Source organism: Oncorhynchus tshawytscha, linkage group LG25 (genome assembly GCF_018296145.1).
Source record: "Oncorhynchus tshawytscha isolate Ot180627B linkage group LG25, Otsh_v2.0, whole genome shotgun sequence".
NCBI lineage: Eukaryota > Metazoa > Chordata > Actinopteri > Salmoniformes > Salmonidae > Oncorhynchus > Oncorhynchus tshawytscha.
The window spans coordinates 19,896,744-19,910,427 of NC_056453.1; the positions used below are offsets into that span (position 1 = coordinate 19,896,744).

Below are 13,684 nucleotides of genomic sequence, written 5' to 3' on the forward strand. Positions count from 1 at the left end.
GCATCTTGCCTATGCCGCTCTGTACCAACACTCATTCATATATCTTTATGTACATATTCTTTATCCCTTTACACTTGTGTGTATAAGGTAGTAGTTTTGGAATTGTTAGCTAGATTACTCGTTGGTTATTACTGCATTGTCGGTACTAGAAGCACAAGCATTTCGCTACACTCGCATTAACATCTGCTAACCATGTGTATGTGACAAATACATTTGATTTTATTTGAAGTCAGAAGTTTACATACACTTAGGTTGGAGTCATTGAAACTCGTTTTTCAACCACTCCGCAAATTTCTTGTTAACAAACTATAGTTTTGGCAAGTCGGTTAGGACATCTACTTTGTGCATGACACAAGTCATTTTTCCAACAATTGTTTACAGACAGATTATTTCACTTATAGTACACTGTATCATAATTCCAGTGGGTCAGAAGTTTACACTAAGTTGACTGTGCCTTTAAACATCTTGGAAAATTCCTGAAAATGATGTCATGGCATTAGAAGCTTCTGATAGGCTAATTGACATCATTTGAGTCAATTGGAGGTGTACCTGTGGATGTATTTCAAGGCCTACCGTCAAACTCCGTGCCTCTTTGCTTGACATCATGAGAAAATCAAAAGAAATCAGCCAAGTCCTCCGAAAAACAATTGTAGACCTCCACAAGTCTGGTTCATCCTTGGGAGCAATTTCCAAACACCTGAAGGTACCACGTTCATCTGTACAAACAATAAACACCATGGGACCATGCAGCCGTCATACCACTTAGGAAGGAGACGCATTCTGTCTCCTAGATATGAACGTACTTTACTGAGAAAAGTGCAAATCAATCCCAGAACAACAGCAAAGGACTTGTGAAGATGCTGGCAGAAACAGGTACAAAGGTATCTATATCCACAGTAAAACGAGTCCTATATCGACATAACCTGAAAGGCACCTCAGCAAGGAAGAAGCCACTGATCCAAAACCGCCATAAAAAAGCCAGACTACGGTTTTACAACTGCACATGGGGACAAAGATCATACTTTTTGGAGAAACGTCCTTTGGTCTGACGAAACAAAAATGGAACTGTTTGGCCATAATGACCATCGTTATGTTTGGAGGAAAAAGGGGGAGGCTTGCAAGGCGAAGAACACCATCCCAACCATGAAGCACGGGGGTGGCAGCATCATGTTGTGGGGGTGCTTCACAAAATAGATGGCACCATGAGGAGGAAAACTATGTGGATATATTGAAGCAATATCTCAAGACATCAATCAGGAAGTTAAAGCTTTGTCGCAAATGGGTCTTCCAAATGGACATTGACCCCAAGCATACTTCCAAAGTTGTGGCAAAATGGCTTAAGGACAAAAAAGTCATGGTATTGGAGTGGCCATCACAAAGCCCTGACCTCAATCCTTTGGAAAATATGTGGGCAGAACTAAAAAAGCACGTGCGAGCAAGGAGGCCTACAAACCTGACTCAGTTACACCAGCTCTGTCAGGAGGAATGGGCCAAAATTCACCCAACTTATTGTGGGAAGCTTGAGGAAGGCTGACCCAAAGTTTGACCCAAGTTAAACAATTTAAAGGCAATGCTACTAAATACTAATTGAGTGTAAATAAACTTCTGACCCACTGGGAATGTGATGAAAGAAATAAAGCTGAAATAAATTATTCTCCCTACTATTATTCTGACATTTCACATTCTTAAAATAAAGTGTTGATCCTAACCGATTGATTGAATATATCCGTAAACACACCAGCCAGCTGGTCTGCGCATGCTTTGAGGACGCGGCTAGGGATGCCGTCTCGGCCGGCAGCCTTGCGAGGCCATGGAGAAGGAGAGCCCACAGGCTTTGGTAGCGGGCCTTGTCAGTGGCACTGTATTGTCCTCAAATCGAGCAAAGAAGTTGTTTTATTTGTCTGTTAGCAAGATGTCAAAGTCCGCGACTGGGCTGGTTTTCTTTTTGTAATCTGTGATTGACTGTAGACCCTGCCACATACGCCTCGTATTTGAGCCGTTGAATTGCGACTCTACTTTGTCTCTATACTGACGCTTTGCTTGTTTGATTGCCTTGCGGAGGGAATAGCTGCACTGTTTGTATTCGGTCATGTTTCCAGTCGCCTTGCCATGATTAAAAGCGGTGGTTTGCGCTTTCAGTTTTGCATATACACACACATTCATTCAAATAAACACATACAAGAACACATACATGTAATAGTGCCAGACATGCACACAAACATATACAGTTGGCATTGCTGTTATGATTTTAATTGTCCTTGATGTCCTTTGTTTTAAATGTATTATTTTGTTAAAACATTTTTTTGCATTGTTGTTTACTTCTGTCTTCCTTTCTTCTCTTTAGTTCATTCTCTTGGATGTTGGTGCATTGGGGGTTCTTGGGGGCGAGGAATGGAATTATTTGTGTTTTTACATGTTATTTTTCTTGGGGGCTGTGGGAGGGGTCTCGAATGGTTGAGGGACAGCTATTGGGGAACTGTGTGTGTGTGTGTTTGGGGTGGGGGGAGGGAGGGAGGGATCTTGGAGGGTTCGGATTCACATTTTTTGGCCTGGTGGTAGATTTGTCAACGTGTCCTTGAGCAGGGCATTGAACCTGGATGCTTCTGTGTGTCGCTCTGAATGGGAATCTGTTGGATGACTGGTATGGTGTAGTTGTTTAGCAGCTTCACTGCAAGTATATTGTATGTTTCGGATATATTCATTAAATAACAAAAATTATAAACTCGCTCACAGAGTCAGCGCATACATCAACGTTGTTGTCTGAGGCTATCCGGAACACATCCCAGTCCACGTGATCGAAGCAATCCTAAAGCGTGGAATCTGATTGGTCAGACCAGCGTTGGACGGACCTGAGCACGGGCGTTTCCTGTTTTAGTTTCTGTCTATAGGCTGGGAGCAACAAAATTGAGTCATGGTCAGATTTGCCAAAGGCAGGGCGGGGAAAGGCTTTCTATGCAGTGGTTAGAGTAGCAATGATCCAGAATGCTAGCAGCCCGTGTTGCGCATTCGATATGCTGATAGAATTTAGGAAGTCTCGTTCTCAGGTTAGCTTTGTTAAAATACACGGGATATACACGAGTGTGACTATAATCGAAGAGAATTCTCTTGGAAGATATTGCGATCGGCATTTGATTGTAAGGAATTCTAGGTCAGGTGAACAAAAGGACTTAAGTTCCTGTATGTTGTTGTGATTACACCATGAGTCGTTAATCATAAATCATACCCCGCCCTTCTTCTTACCAGAGAGATGGTTGTTTCTGTCGGCTCGATACATGAAGAAACCGGGTGGCTGTACCGACTCTGACAACATATCCCGAGTGAGCCATGTTTCCGTAAAACAGAGAATGTTACAATCTCTGATGTCTCTCTGGAAGGCAACTCGTGCTCTAATTTCGTTCACCTTGTTATCGAGAGATTGGACATTGGCAAGTAATATGCTCGGGAGTGGTGGATGGTGTGCTCGCCTTCTGAGTCTGACCAGTAGGCCGCTCCATTTGCCTCTCTTGCGGCGACCGCGTTGTTTTGGGTCAGCCTCTGGGATAAGATCCCATGTCCAGGGTGGAGGTCCGAACAAAGGATCCGCTTCTGGAAAGACGTATTCCTGGTCGTAATGTTGGTAAGTTGTCATCGCTTTTATATCCAATAGTTCTTGCATCAAGAAGAGTGCATGCGTGTGTATGTGCAGTGATGTAAAGTAAAAATACTTTCAAGTACTACTTAAGTAGTTTTTTGGGGTGTCTGTACTTTACTATTTCTATTTTTGCCAAATTGCACTTTTACTGCACTTTTATTTTCCTGAAGAAAATAATGTACTTTTTACTTCATACATTTTCCAGGGCACCCATAGGTACTCATTACATTTTGACAGGAAAATGGTCCAATTCACACACTTATCAAGAGAACACCCCTGGTCTGCCTCTGATCTGGTGGACTCACTAAACACACATACTTTGTTTGTAAATTATGTCTGAGTGTTGGTGTGTGCCCCTGGCTATCCATCAATAAAATACATTTTAAAATGGTGCCGTCTGGTGTGCTTAATATAAGGAATTTGTCATGGTTTATACTTAAGTATATTTAAAAATAAATACTTTAAGACTTTTACTCAAGTAAGATTTTACTGGGTGACTTTTACTTGAGTCATTTTCTATTAAAGGTATCTTTACTTTTATGCAAGTACCTTTTCCACAACCGTGTGTGTGTGTGTGTGTGTGTGTGTGTGTGTGATGGGAGGGACCTAGGCTACAGCCAAGGAGTGGGCGGACTCGTCATATCATCATAATAACCTCCTTATAATTTTTCCTCTCTCTTACAACTCTCTGGAGGCAGAAGAGGAGAGAGAGGAGGCTTCTTCGAAGGCAGGGACAAACTACTAATCCAGATTAAATCAACTACGAGCTCCACTAGTGTGTTTGTTGAAAGTCTCTGTATGTGCAATAACAAAAGACGGTAAAAGAGAGGGAGCGACCGGTTAACGCCGGGAAAAGATAATTCGTTCGTTGTACCGAAGCCCCGTGGACATGGAGCGCTTATGTGGACCAAAGCTCCCGTTCTGGGTAAGTAGGGCTTGTCCGTGGCAGTCAGTAGAGTTCGCGGTTGTGATCACCTCGTGCATATCACAAGGATCTGAAACAAGGCCATTGCCTTGGCCTCAGTGTTTTCTCTGTGTTCCTCACATTAGATATAAGCATATTTGTTTCACTTTTTATAGTTGACTATTCTAGCAACGTTTCATGGTTCTTGGGTTTTTAGCCTACAGTTAAGAGTACAATACCCCCATGTTGGCGATTTAAACATGACAACGAGCGCAGCTGAAAAAAATATATATTATAAAACAAGGAAATAAATATTCGGTCCTGGAGGCTTTCATCAACTCAACCTGGAGCCTACCCAGTAAGCAAAAATATTTTGAAAATACGTATTTTGCAGACATTTGCTTTGGTCGTTGTTTCTAGGGCCAAATGTCAACAGTAAATAATTTCACTTTAATGTACATGTTAATGAAGAGAGCATTATTTCACGTTCAACAGTTTTTTATTTCCTATTTAAATAGCAAAATGGAGTTAATATTCCAAGTTTGCTGACACAAACAGAACACTTTAACTACAACAACATTTTCAGTAATGGTTACAGAAATGTTTTACTTCCTATGTAGTTGTTGGTCTACCAGAGTTCAATCCATTGACTGTAAATCAGCCTGTATAAAAACGTCTGTTAAATGACCAAAATGTACAAATGAACACTTGCAAAGCACAGGGGTATTATTTAAATTGGATCTGCCCCCAAACAAGACCAAATTTGAACCAAACATATTTGGACCAATTATAGATGTCAATGTTAGGTCCATATCAAGGCCTGTCCAGAGCGGACCAAAAAGCGGAATATCAAAATGTAATTGTTACAATGTTGATGAACATGTAACCTACCCTTTTAAATCCATTAATCTCTGTGTGAAACCACACAGTGACCTCAGTCAACCTGACCTTTTTAAAGTTCACAGCGCATGAGCACATTATAGGTCAACTGTGCTTGTCTGTTTTGGTATTATACTAGGCACCTGATTTCCCTCACTCTGGTGCGCATTCCACAAAAATGCCTTGTTTACGAGGTCACGAGAGGTGAAGACCTCAAGTATTTGTGCTGCCTGACTTTGCTTGGTCTAGGTTACTTAAAAATGTTTGGTAATCCCCCTGAACTCAGGGTCTTAGCTCTCATGGTATGAGAGCAACACATCACTAACAGATCTTCACATTCAAGGACACATCCATCTTACATTTGGTTCCTTAAAATGTTTTGAGTCTTGGCAGTTGGTTGCCAGTGTTCTGCTCCCCAAAGTCAACAGGAGAACAGGCCAACACTTTTCTGGTCCAGAGATTGTGGACTTTAGAGGTTTCAGTCAAGGTTAGGACTCTAATACTGTACCTTACAAGTTCAACTAGTTCAACCTGAATACCCCCAGCCTATTTAGACTCTTTATTGGTCTGTGTGTGTCTGACCGACACACACACACAGCATCATTGTGTTTAAGTACACCAGATGTACATTCATTTCCAATGGAACGCTGCGTTTGCCTTGCAGCACTGCAGAGCGTTCAGTGTGGTGCATACAGGGCATTTGGGAAGTATTCAGACCCCTTCACCTTTTCCCAATTTTGTTGCTTTACAGCCTTGTTCTAAAATGGATTCAATTGTTTTTTTCCCTCATCAATCTACACACAATACCCCATAATGACAAATTAAACAGGTTAAGACATTTTTGCAAATGTATTAAAAATAAAAAACAGATACTTTATTTACATACGTATTCACACCCTTTGCTACGTTACTCGAAATGAGCTCAGGCGCATCCTGTTCCCATTGATCATCCTTGAGATGTTTCTACAACTTGATGGAATTTACCACAGGTGGACTCCAATTAATTGGACATGATTTGGAAAGGCACACACCTGACAGTGCAAGTCAGAGCAAAAAACAAGCCACGGGGTCTAAGAAAATCCTGTCTCTGAGCTTTACGGACAATTAAGTCAAGGCACAGATCTGGGGAAGGGTACCAAAAAATGTCTGCAGCATTGAAAGTCCCCAAGAACACAGTGGCCTCCATCATTCTTAAATGGAAGAAGTTTGGACCCACCAAGACTCGGGCAGGAGCTGGCCGCCCAGTCAAACTGAGCAATCGGGGGAGAGGGGCCTTCGTTAGCCACTCAGTAAAAGGCACATGAAAGCCTTCTTGGAGTTTGCCAAAGGGTACTTAAAGGACTTTCAGACCATGAGAAGCAAGATTCTCTGGTCTGATGAAACCAATATTGAACTCTTTGGCGTGAATGCCAAGCGTCCCATCTGGAGGAAACCTGGCACCATCCCTACAGTCAAGCACGGTGGTGGCAGCATCATCCTGTGGAGATGTTTTTCAGCGGCAGGGACTGGGAGACTAGTCAGGATCGAGGGAAGCTGGACGGAGCAAAGTACAGAGAGATCCTTGACAAAAACCTGCTCCAGAGCACTCAGGACCTCAGACTGGGGTGAAGGTTCACCTTACAACAACCCTAAGCACACAGCCAAGACAGCGCAGGAGCAGCTTCGGGACCAGTCTTTGAATGTTCTTGAGTGGCACAGCCAGAGCCTGAAATTGAACCCGATTGAACATCTCTGGAGAGGCCTGAAAATATCTGTGCAGCGACGCTCCCCATTCAACTGGACAGCTCTTGAGAGGATCTACAGAGAAGAATGAGAGAAACTCTCCAAATGCAGGTGTGCCAAGCTTGTAGCTTCATACCCAAGAAGACGCAAGGCTGTAATCGCTGTCAAAGGTTCTTCAACAAAGTACGGAGTATATGGTCTGAATACTTGACTATCATTTTTTTATACTTGCAAACATGTCTAAAACTTTTTGCTTTGTCATTATGGGGTATTGTGTGTAGATTGATGAAGAAAACAAACAATTGAATCAATTTTAGAATAAGGCTGTAATGTAACAAAATGTGGAAAAAGTCAAGGAGTCTGAATACTTTCAGAATGGATAAATCGAAGGTATACGTCAAATTGTATGCGTAGACGGCTTGACAGAAATGGGAGCAGAAGGTGAATGTTGAACTTTTTTTGCACACATATCCAGATGATGCTGCGTACCGTTTTGCCCGATAACGCTGTAGGTGTGTTTGAGGCGTTAGATTAACACAGAAGCACACAGGGCATATAAGGTTCCCCCTGTCCCGCGCCCCTCCCCTTAGCTTCCTTCTCTCGGCTTTCTCTGCTCTCACTCTCTATCGATCTTAGATGGAGTCCTACAGAGTGTGTAGCATGTGCTCATCATACCAATGATGTTTTCAGCAAACAAACAAGTATGATGTCTGACCAGAGCATGTCTTTCTCTCCCACCACTCTCCCGTTCTCTCTCTCTCTCTCTCTTTGTGTGTGGTGTGTGTCTGTGTGTGTGTTTGTGTGTAAAGTCAATATACAGTATGTTACCTCCTTTTTTTCAGTAGACTAACCTAGTTCTTAAGAAACCTTATGCTGTGAGAACAGACAGACGGAGAGGAGAGAAAGAGAAATAGAGTGCATGTGTGTGAGAGGGAGATCTGAAGGGCTTTAGTGCAGTAGTGGCTAAGGCCTAATTTGAAATGAGTTCAAGGTGGTTTTAGGCTCGTAGGCTAGGAAGGATTACAGTAATGTCTTTGACACAGGAGGACAGCGTGTAACTCCACCCCTAAAGCTTTATTTTACAGATACGTAGTATGGTTTCAGTTTTTCACCACTTTAATTCCCTATATGCTGTAACAGGTGTACTGTTGACATGCAGTAAAGCTAATCCTTTGGTTCACTCCTGTCACAAATCGTAAAATTGTGAGCGTTAAAGTAACTGTCCAGTGAAAATCTCACTTTTAAAAGTTCATATTTTGTTCATTCATACACAGATAATTTGTTGACTCATCCTATACTTGTATTCGAGGGGGAACTTTTTAAAACCCATCTCAAACATACCGCTAAAAAAAGTTTGCCTTTTCCTCAGGAAGATGATGTCATCCTGAGCTGGCAGATCAGCGGTATACTCACGTTAATATTTTTAATGACCGGTATACGCCCACACCATTCCAACCAGGGTTTTGACTGGCAACATTTTAATTTACCGGAAATTTACCGAACAGATATGCATTGGATAGGTAACCAAATTTTATTGGTCACATACACATGGTTAGCAGATGTTAACGTGAGTGTAGCGAAATGCTTGATGCAAATGTTCATTCCATAATGCAGTTAGCGAGTGGTTTCATGTGACAGAGATTAAAATATCTGTTAGATCTCCTCTTTCTACATTTCTATTAGGCAACATTGAAGCAAGGTAAGGCCTCGTATGTATTAAAACGTCCAGGTTTCAACAATGAATTATGCATTTCAAAATGCATACTTCCTTCAGCTCATTGGGGCGGCAGGTAGCCAAGTGTTTAGAGCGTTAGACTTGTAACCGAAAGATTGCAAGATCGAATCCCCGAGCTGACAAGGTAAAAATCTGTCATTCTGCCCCTGAACAAGGCAGTTAACCCACTGTTCCTAGGCCGTCATTGAAAATAAGAATTTGTTCTTACCTGACCTGCCTAGTTAAATAAAGGTAACTTTAAAAAATGTAATTAAATTGCAAAGTGTTCTGGGATGTGTTGATGAAACCTGCCTTCATCGCGGTTTGATGCCGTGGTCAGAACAACAGGGAACTCGGAAATCTGACTTCTCTATTTTTTTGGGGGGGACAAAAGACAGCCATTACCGGCTCACGGAAACCCTGATTCCAACACAGAAAATCTGCGTTTTAACAAAGTGTTGGGGAAGCTACTCTGAAAATATATTTTACCAAGCTACCAATTACTTCACACTGGAATAAGTTAAGCTGCACTAAAGTTACCCTTAAGAAAAATACAGTTTACTAAAGTAACTTTGAAAAAGTAGTTCACAACATCCATACGTTTTTGGAAGGATAACAATTTCACTCGTATTGTAATTAAAGGCCCAATGCTGTCACATTTTATATACACTGCTCAAAAAAATAAAGGGAACACTAAAATAACACCTCCTAGATCTGAATGAATGAAATATTCTTATTAAATACTTTTTTCTTTACGTAGTTGAATGTGCTGACAACAAAATCACACAAATTATCAATGGAAATCAAATGTATCAACCCATGGAGGTCTGGATTTGGCATCACACTCAAAATTAAAGTGGAAAACCACACTACAGGCTGATCCAACTTTGATGTAATGTCCTTAAAACAAGTCAAAATGAGGCTCAGTAGTGTGTGTGGCCTCCACGTGCCTGTATGACCTCCCTACAACGCCTGGGCATGCTCCTGATGAGGTGGCGGATGATCTCCTGAGGGATCTCCTCCCAGACCCGGACTAAAGCATCCGCCAACTCCTGGACAGTCTGTGGTGCAACGTGGCGTTGTTGAATGGAGCGAGACATGATGTCCCAGATGTGCTCAATTGGATTCAGTTCTGGGGAACGGGCGGGCCAGTCCATAGCATCAATGCCTTCCTCTTGCAGGAACTGCTGACACACTCCAGCCACATGAGGTCTAGCATTGTCTTGCATTAGGAGGAACCCAGGGCCAACCACACCAGCATATGGTCTCACAAGGGGTCTGAGGATCTCATCTCGGCACCCAAATGGCAGTCAGGCTACCTCTGGCGAGCACATGGAGGGCTGTGCGGCCCCCCAAAGAAATGCCACCCCACACAATGACTGACCCACCGCCAAACCGGTCATGCTGGAGGATGTTGCAGGCAGCAGAACGTTCTCCACGGCGTCTCCAGACTCTGTTACGTCTGTCACGTGCTCAGTGTGAACCTGCTTTCATCTGTGAAGAGCACAGGGCGCCAGTGGCGAATTTGCCAATCTTGGTGTTCTCTGGCAAATGCCAAACGTCCTGCACGGTGTTGGGCTGTAAGCACAACCCCCACCTGTGGACGTCGGGCCCTCATACCACCCTCACGGAGTCTGTTTCTGACCATTTGAGCAGACACATGCACATTTGTGGCCTTCTGGAGGTCATTTTGCAGGGCTCTGGCAGTGCTCCTCCTGCTGCTGGGTTGTTGCCCTCCTACGGCCTCCTCCACGTCTCCTGATGTACTGGCCTGTCTCCTGGTAGCGCCTCCATGCTCTGGACACTACGCTGACAGACACAGCAAACCTTCTTGCCACAGCTCGCATTGATGTGCCATCCTGGATGAGCTGCACTACCTGAGCCACCTGTGTGGGTTGTAGACTCCGTCTCATGCTACCACTAGAGTGAAAGCACCGCCAGCATTCAAAAGTGACCAAAACATCAGCCAGGAAGCATAGGAACTGAGAAGTGGTCTGTGGTTATCACCTGCAGAACCACTCCTTTTATTAGGGGTGTCTTACTAATTGCCTGTAATTTCCACCTGTTGTCTATTCCATTTGCACAGCATGTGAAATGTATTGTCAATCAGTGTTGCTTCCTAAGTGGACAGTTTGATTTCACAGAAGTGTGATTGACTTGGAGTTACATTGTTGTTTAAGTGTTCCCTTTATTTTTTTGAGGTGTGTGTGTGTGTGTGTGTGTGTGTGTGTGTGTGTGTAATACATAAAATATCTATATGTGTGTGTATATACACTGAAATTTCAGGCAGTCTATTCAAACAGCTCATACACTAAAAGAGCACTGTCATTATTTTCACAATTTCACAGTATTATTCCAACCTCCGTGTGGAGACGCATACATACGTGTATATATATATATGTATGTATGTATATGTATGTATGTATATGTATGTATGTATATATATATATATGTGTATATATACATGTGTATATGTATGTGTATGTATGTATATGTATATATATATATATATATATATACACACACACACACACGTATGTATGTATGTATGTATGCGTCTCCATACAGTTTCAGCTCCATTGAGAGAAATGGTTTTCTGAGCAGCAACTAATATTACATTTACCTTCTTTCTACGACACGCATCCATTTCATCAGGTATAGCAAGACTGCTGGTCTATTGAGATTATGTATAACCGCAATCTTACTGTAATCTTTTGTAATTCTAAAGTGACCCAATTATTCAGTCCTGACTGGCAATTTGTAGTTGTTGAGTTATTAAATAAATATTGTGTCATGAAGGGCCAGTTTCTGGTTTTTAGTCCATAAATAGAGGCTTAATCTGTGTACAGGAAACCGTCCCGAAGAGTACACCAATGGATGTTTTAATTTGTAATTTGTTGAGATCTTTTGCAAATGTTCACCTTACTTTGATAAAAATATTTTGTCAAGGATGCATCTTGTCATGTAGACACAGTCTTTGGTTAATTAATGACCAGTGAAACATCCATGGTTGTGTCCAGTAAACCTGGCCTTTATTACACAATGGGGACCAAGAGGTAATATTTCTATCGCTAGGACCCTGTTAATGTTGCTCACATCTATATTTTATTTGTGTTATTTTCATTAATTAATTCATCCATCGTTTCTGTCTTGTGAGGGAGTCAAATCACTGATAATAAACTAACAGGATGTTTTCTAGAAAGGAAATCAGCCCTGTGCTGGATTAGCTCAATGACTCATCTAATAACTGCCAGCTCCATGCTCCTAACCTTTCCCTTACGTACGGATCTTATTATCATTCAGTCACTGTATGTAATGTAAGTGTGCTATTTTTCCTTTGTCATCTATTGATGTCCAAACGCTAATGTTGTCTTTAATTATATTTTCACATTTATTCCCTATTGTTGAGAAATGTCGACTTTTCAGTCTTGCTGTTTCTGAAATGTAACTTTTTTACCCCCTCAGTTTACACTTCCTCGCCGTGGCTTATTTTCTTTCCTCAATAGCAATGTTTTCTGAACTCTTGAGATTCTGCTGATCTGGAAAAACATCAGGAAATGAGATTTGCTGACTGTACGGTCATACTCATATCCCCAGAATGACCACAGTTTCACTGAGGCATCTTCTCATGAAAATCAATATGAAACACACTTACATACGTTTTACTATCCTTGTGGGGACCAAACAGTTGATCCCTATTCAAAATTCTATTTTCCCTAACCCTAAGTCTAACCCTAATTTCCCTTCTAGCAGTTGTGCCTCTTCTCCACGACCCCTACTGCATGCCTGCAGCCAGCTCTCAGACCCAAAACATACAAACAGGCAGCATGGCGACAGGCACTTCCTCTTTTATCAGGGCCTATGTATAGTGGTCCTCCTTAGACATACAGTTGAAGTCGGAAGTTTACTTACACCTTAGCCAAATACATTTAAACTCAGTTTTTCACAATTCCTGACATTTAATCAGAGTAAAAGTTCCCTGTCTCAGGTCAGTTAGGATCACCACTTTATTTTAAGAATGTGAAATGTCAGAATAACAGTAGAGTGATTTATTTCAGTTTTTATTTATTTTGTCACATTCCCAGTGGGTCTGAAGTTTTCATAAACTCAATTAATATTTGGTAGCATTGCCTTTAAATTGTTTAACTTGGGTCAAACGTTTCGGGTAGCCTTCCACAAGCTTCCCACAATAAGTTGGGTGAATTTTGGCCCATTCCTCCTGACAGAGCTGGTGTAACTGAGTCAGGTTTGTAGGCCTCCTTGCTCGCATATTCTTTTTCAGTTCTGCCCACAAATTTTCTATAGGATTGAGGTCAGGACTTTGCGATGACCACTCCAATAGCTTGACTTTGTTGTCCTTAAGCCATTTTGCCACAACCTTGGAAGTATGCTTGGGGTCAATGTCCATTTGGAAGAACCATTTGCGACCAAGCTTTAACTTCCTGACATTTTTTTAAATGGTCGAATTTATAAACTAAACTAAAGATGTCTTGAGATGTTGCTTCAATATAGCCACATAATTTTCCTCCCTCATGATGCCATCTGTTTTGTGAAGTGCACCACAACATGATGCTGCCACCCCCATGCTTCACGGTTGGGATGGTGTTCTTCGTCATGCAAGCATCCCCCTTTTTCCTCCAAACATAACGATGGTCATTAAAACAAAAGTACAATCTTTGTCCCCATGTGCAGTTGCAAACCGTAGTCTGGCTTTTTTATGGAGGTTTTGGAGCAGTTGCTTCTTCCTTGCTGATCATCCTTTCAGGTTATGTCGATATAGGACTCGTTTTACTGTGGATATAAATACTTTTGTACCTGTTTCCTCCAGCATCTT

General features: G+C 41.9%; 1 protein-coding gene across 5 annotated transcripts in view; it reads left to right on the top strand.

The window, feature by feature from the left end:
• The first annotated feature begins 4,300 nt into the window (after positions 1-4,300).
• abcc3 (ATP-binding cassette, sub-family C (CFTR/MRP), member 3) overlaps positions 4,301-13,684 on the top strand; it is a 61,020-nt gene continuing 51,636 nt past the window's right edge. For 3 of the 5 annotated variants that reach the window (XR_006079931.1, XM_024387904.2, XM_024387905.2), the window contains exon 1: positions 4,301-4,556. Coding sequence is in view for 4 of the 5 variants with exons in the window: in XM_024387904.2 (XP_024243672.1) it covers positions 4,521-4,556 (36 nt within the window). In the remaining variant the exon portion in view is untranslated. The remainder of the gene's footprint in view (positions 4,557-13,684) is intronic. The other 2 variants (XM_024387901.2, XM_024387900.2) reach the window with 1 other exon arrangement.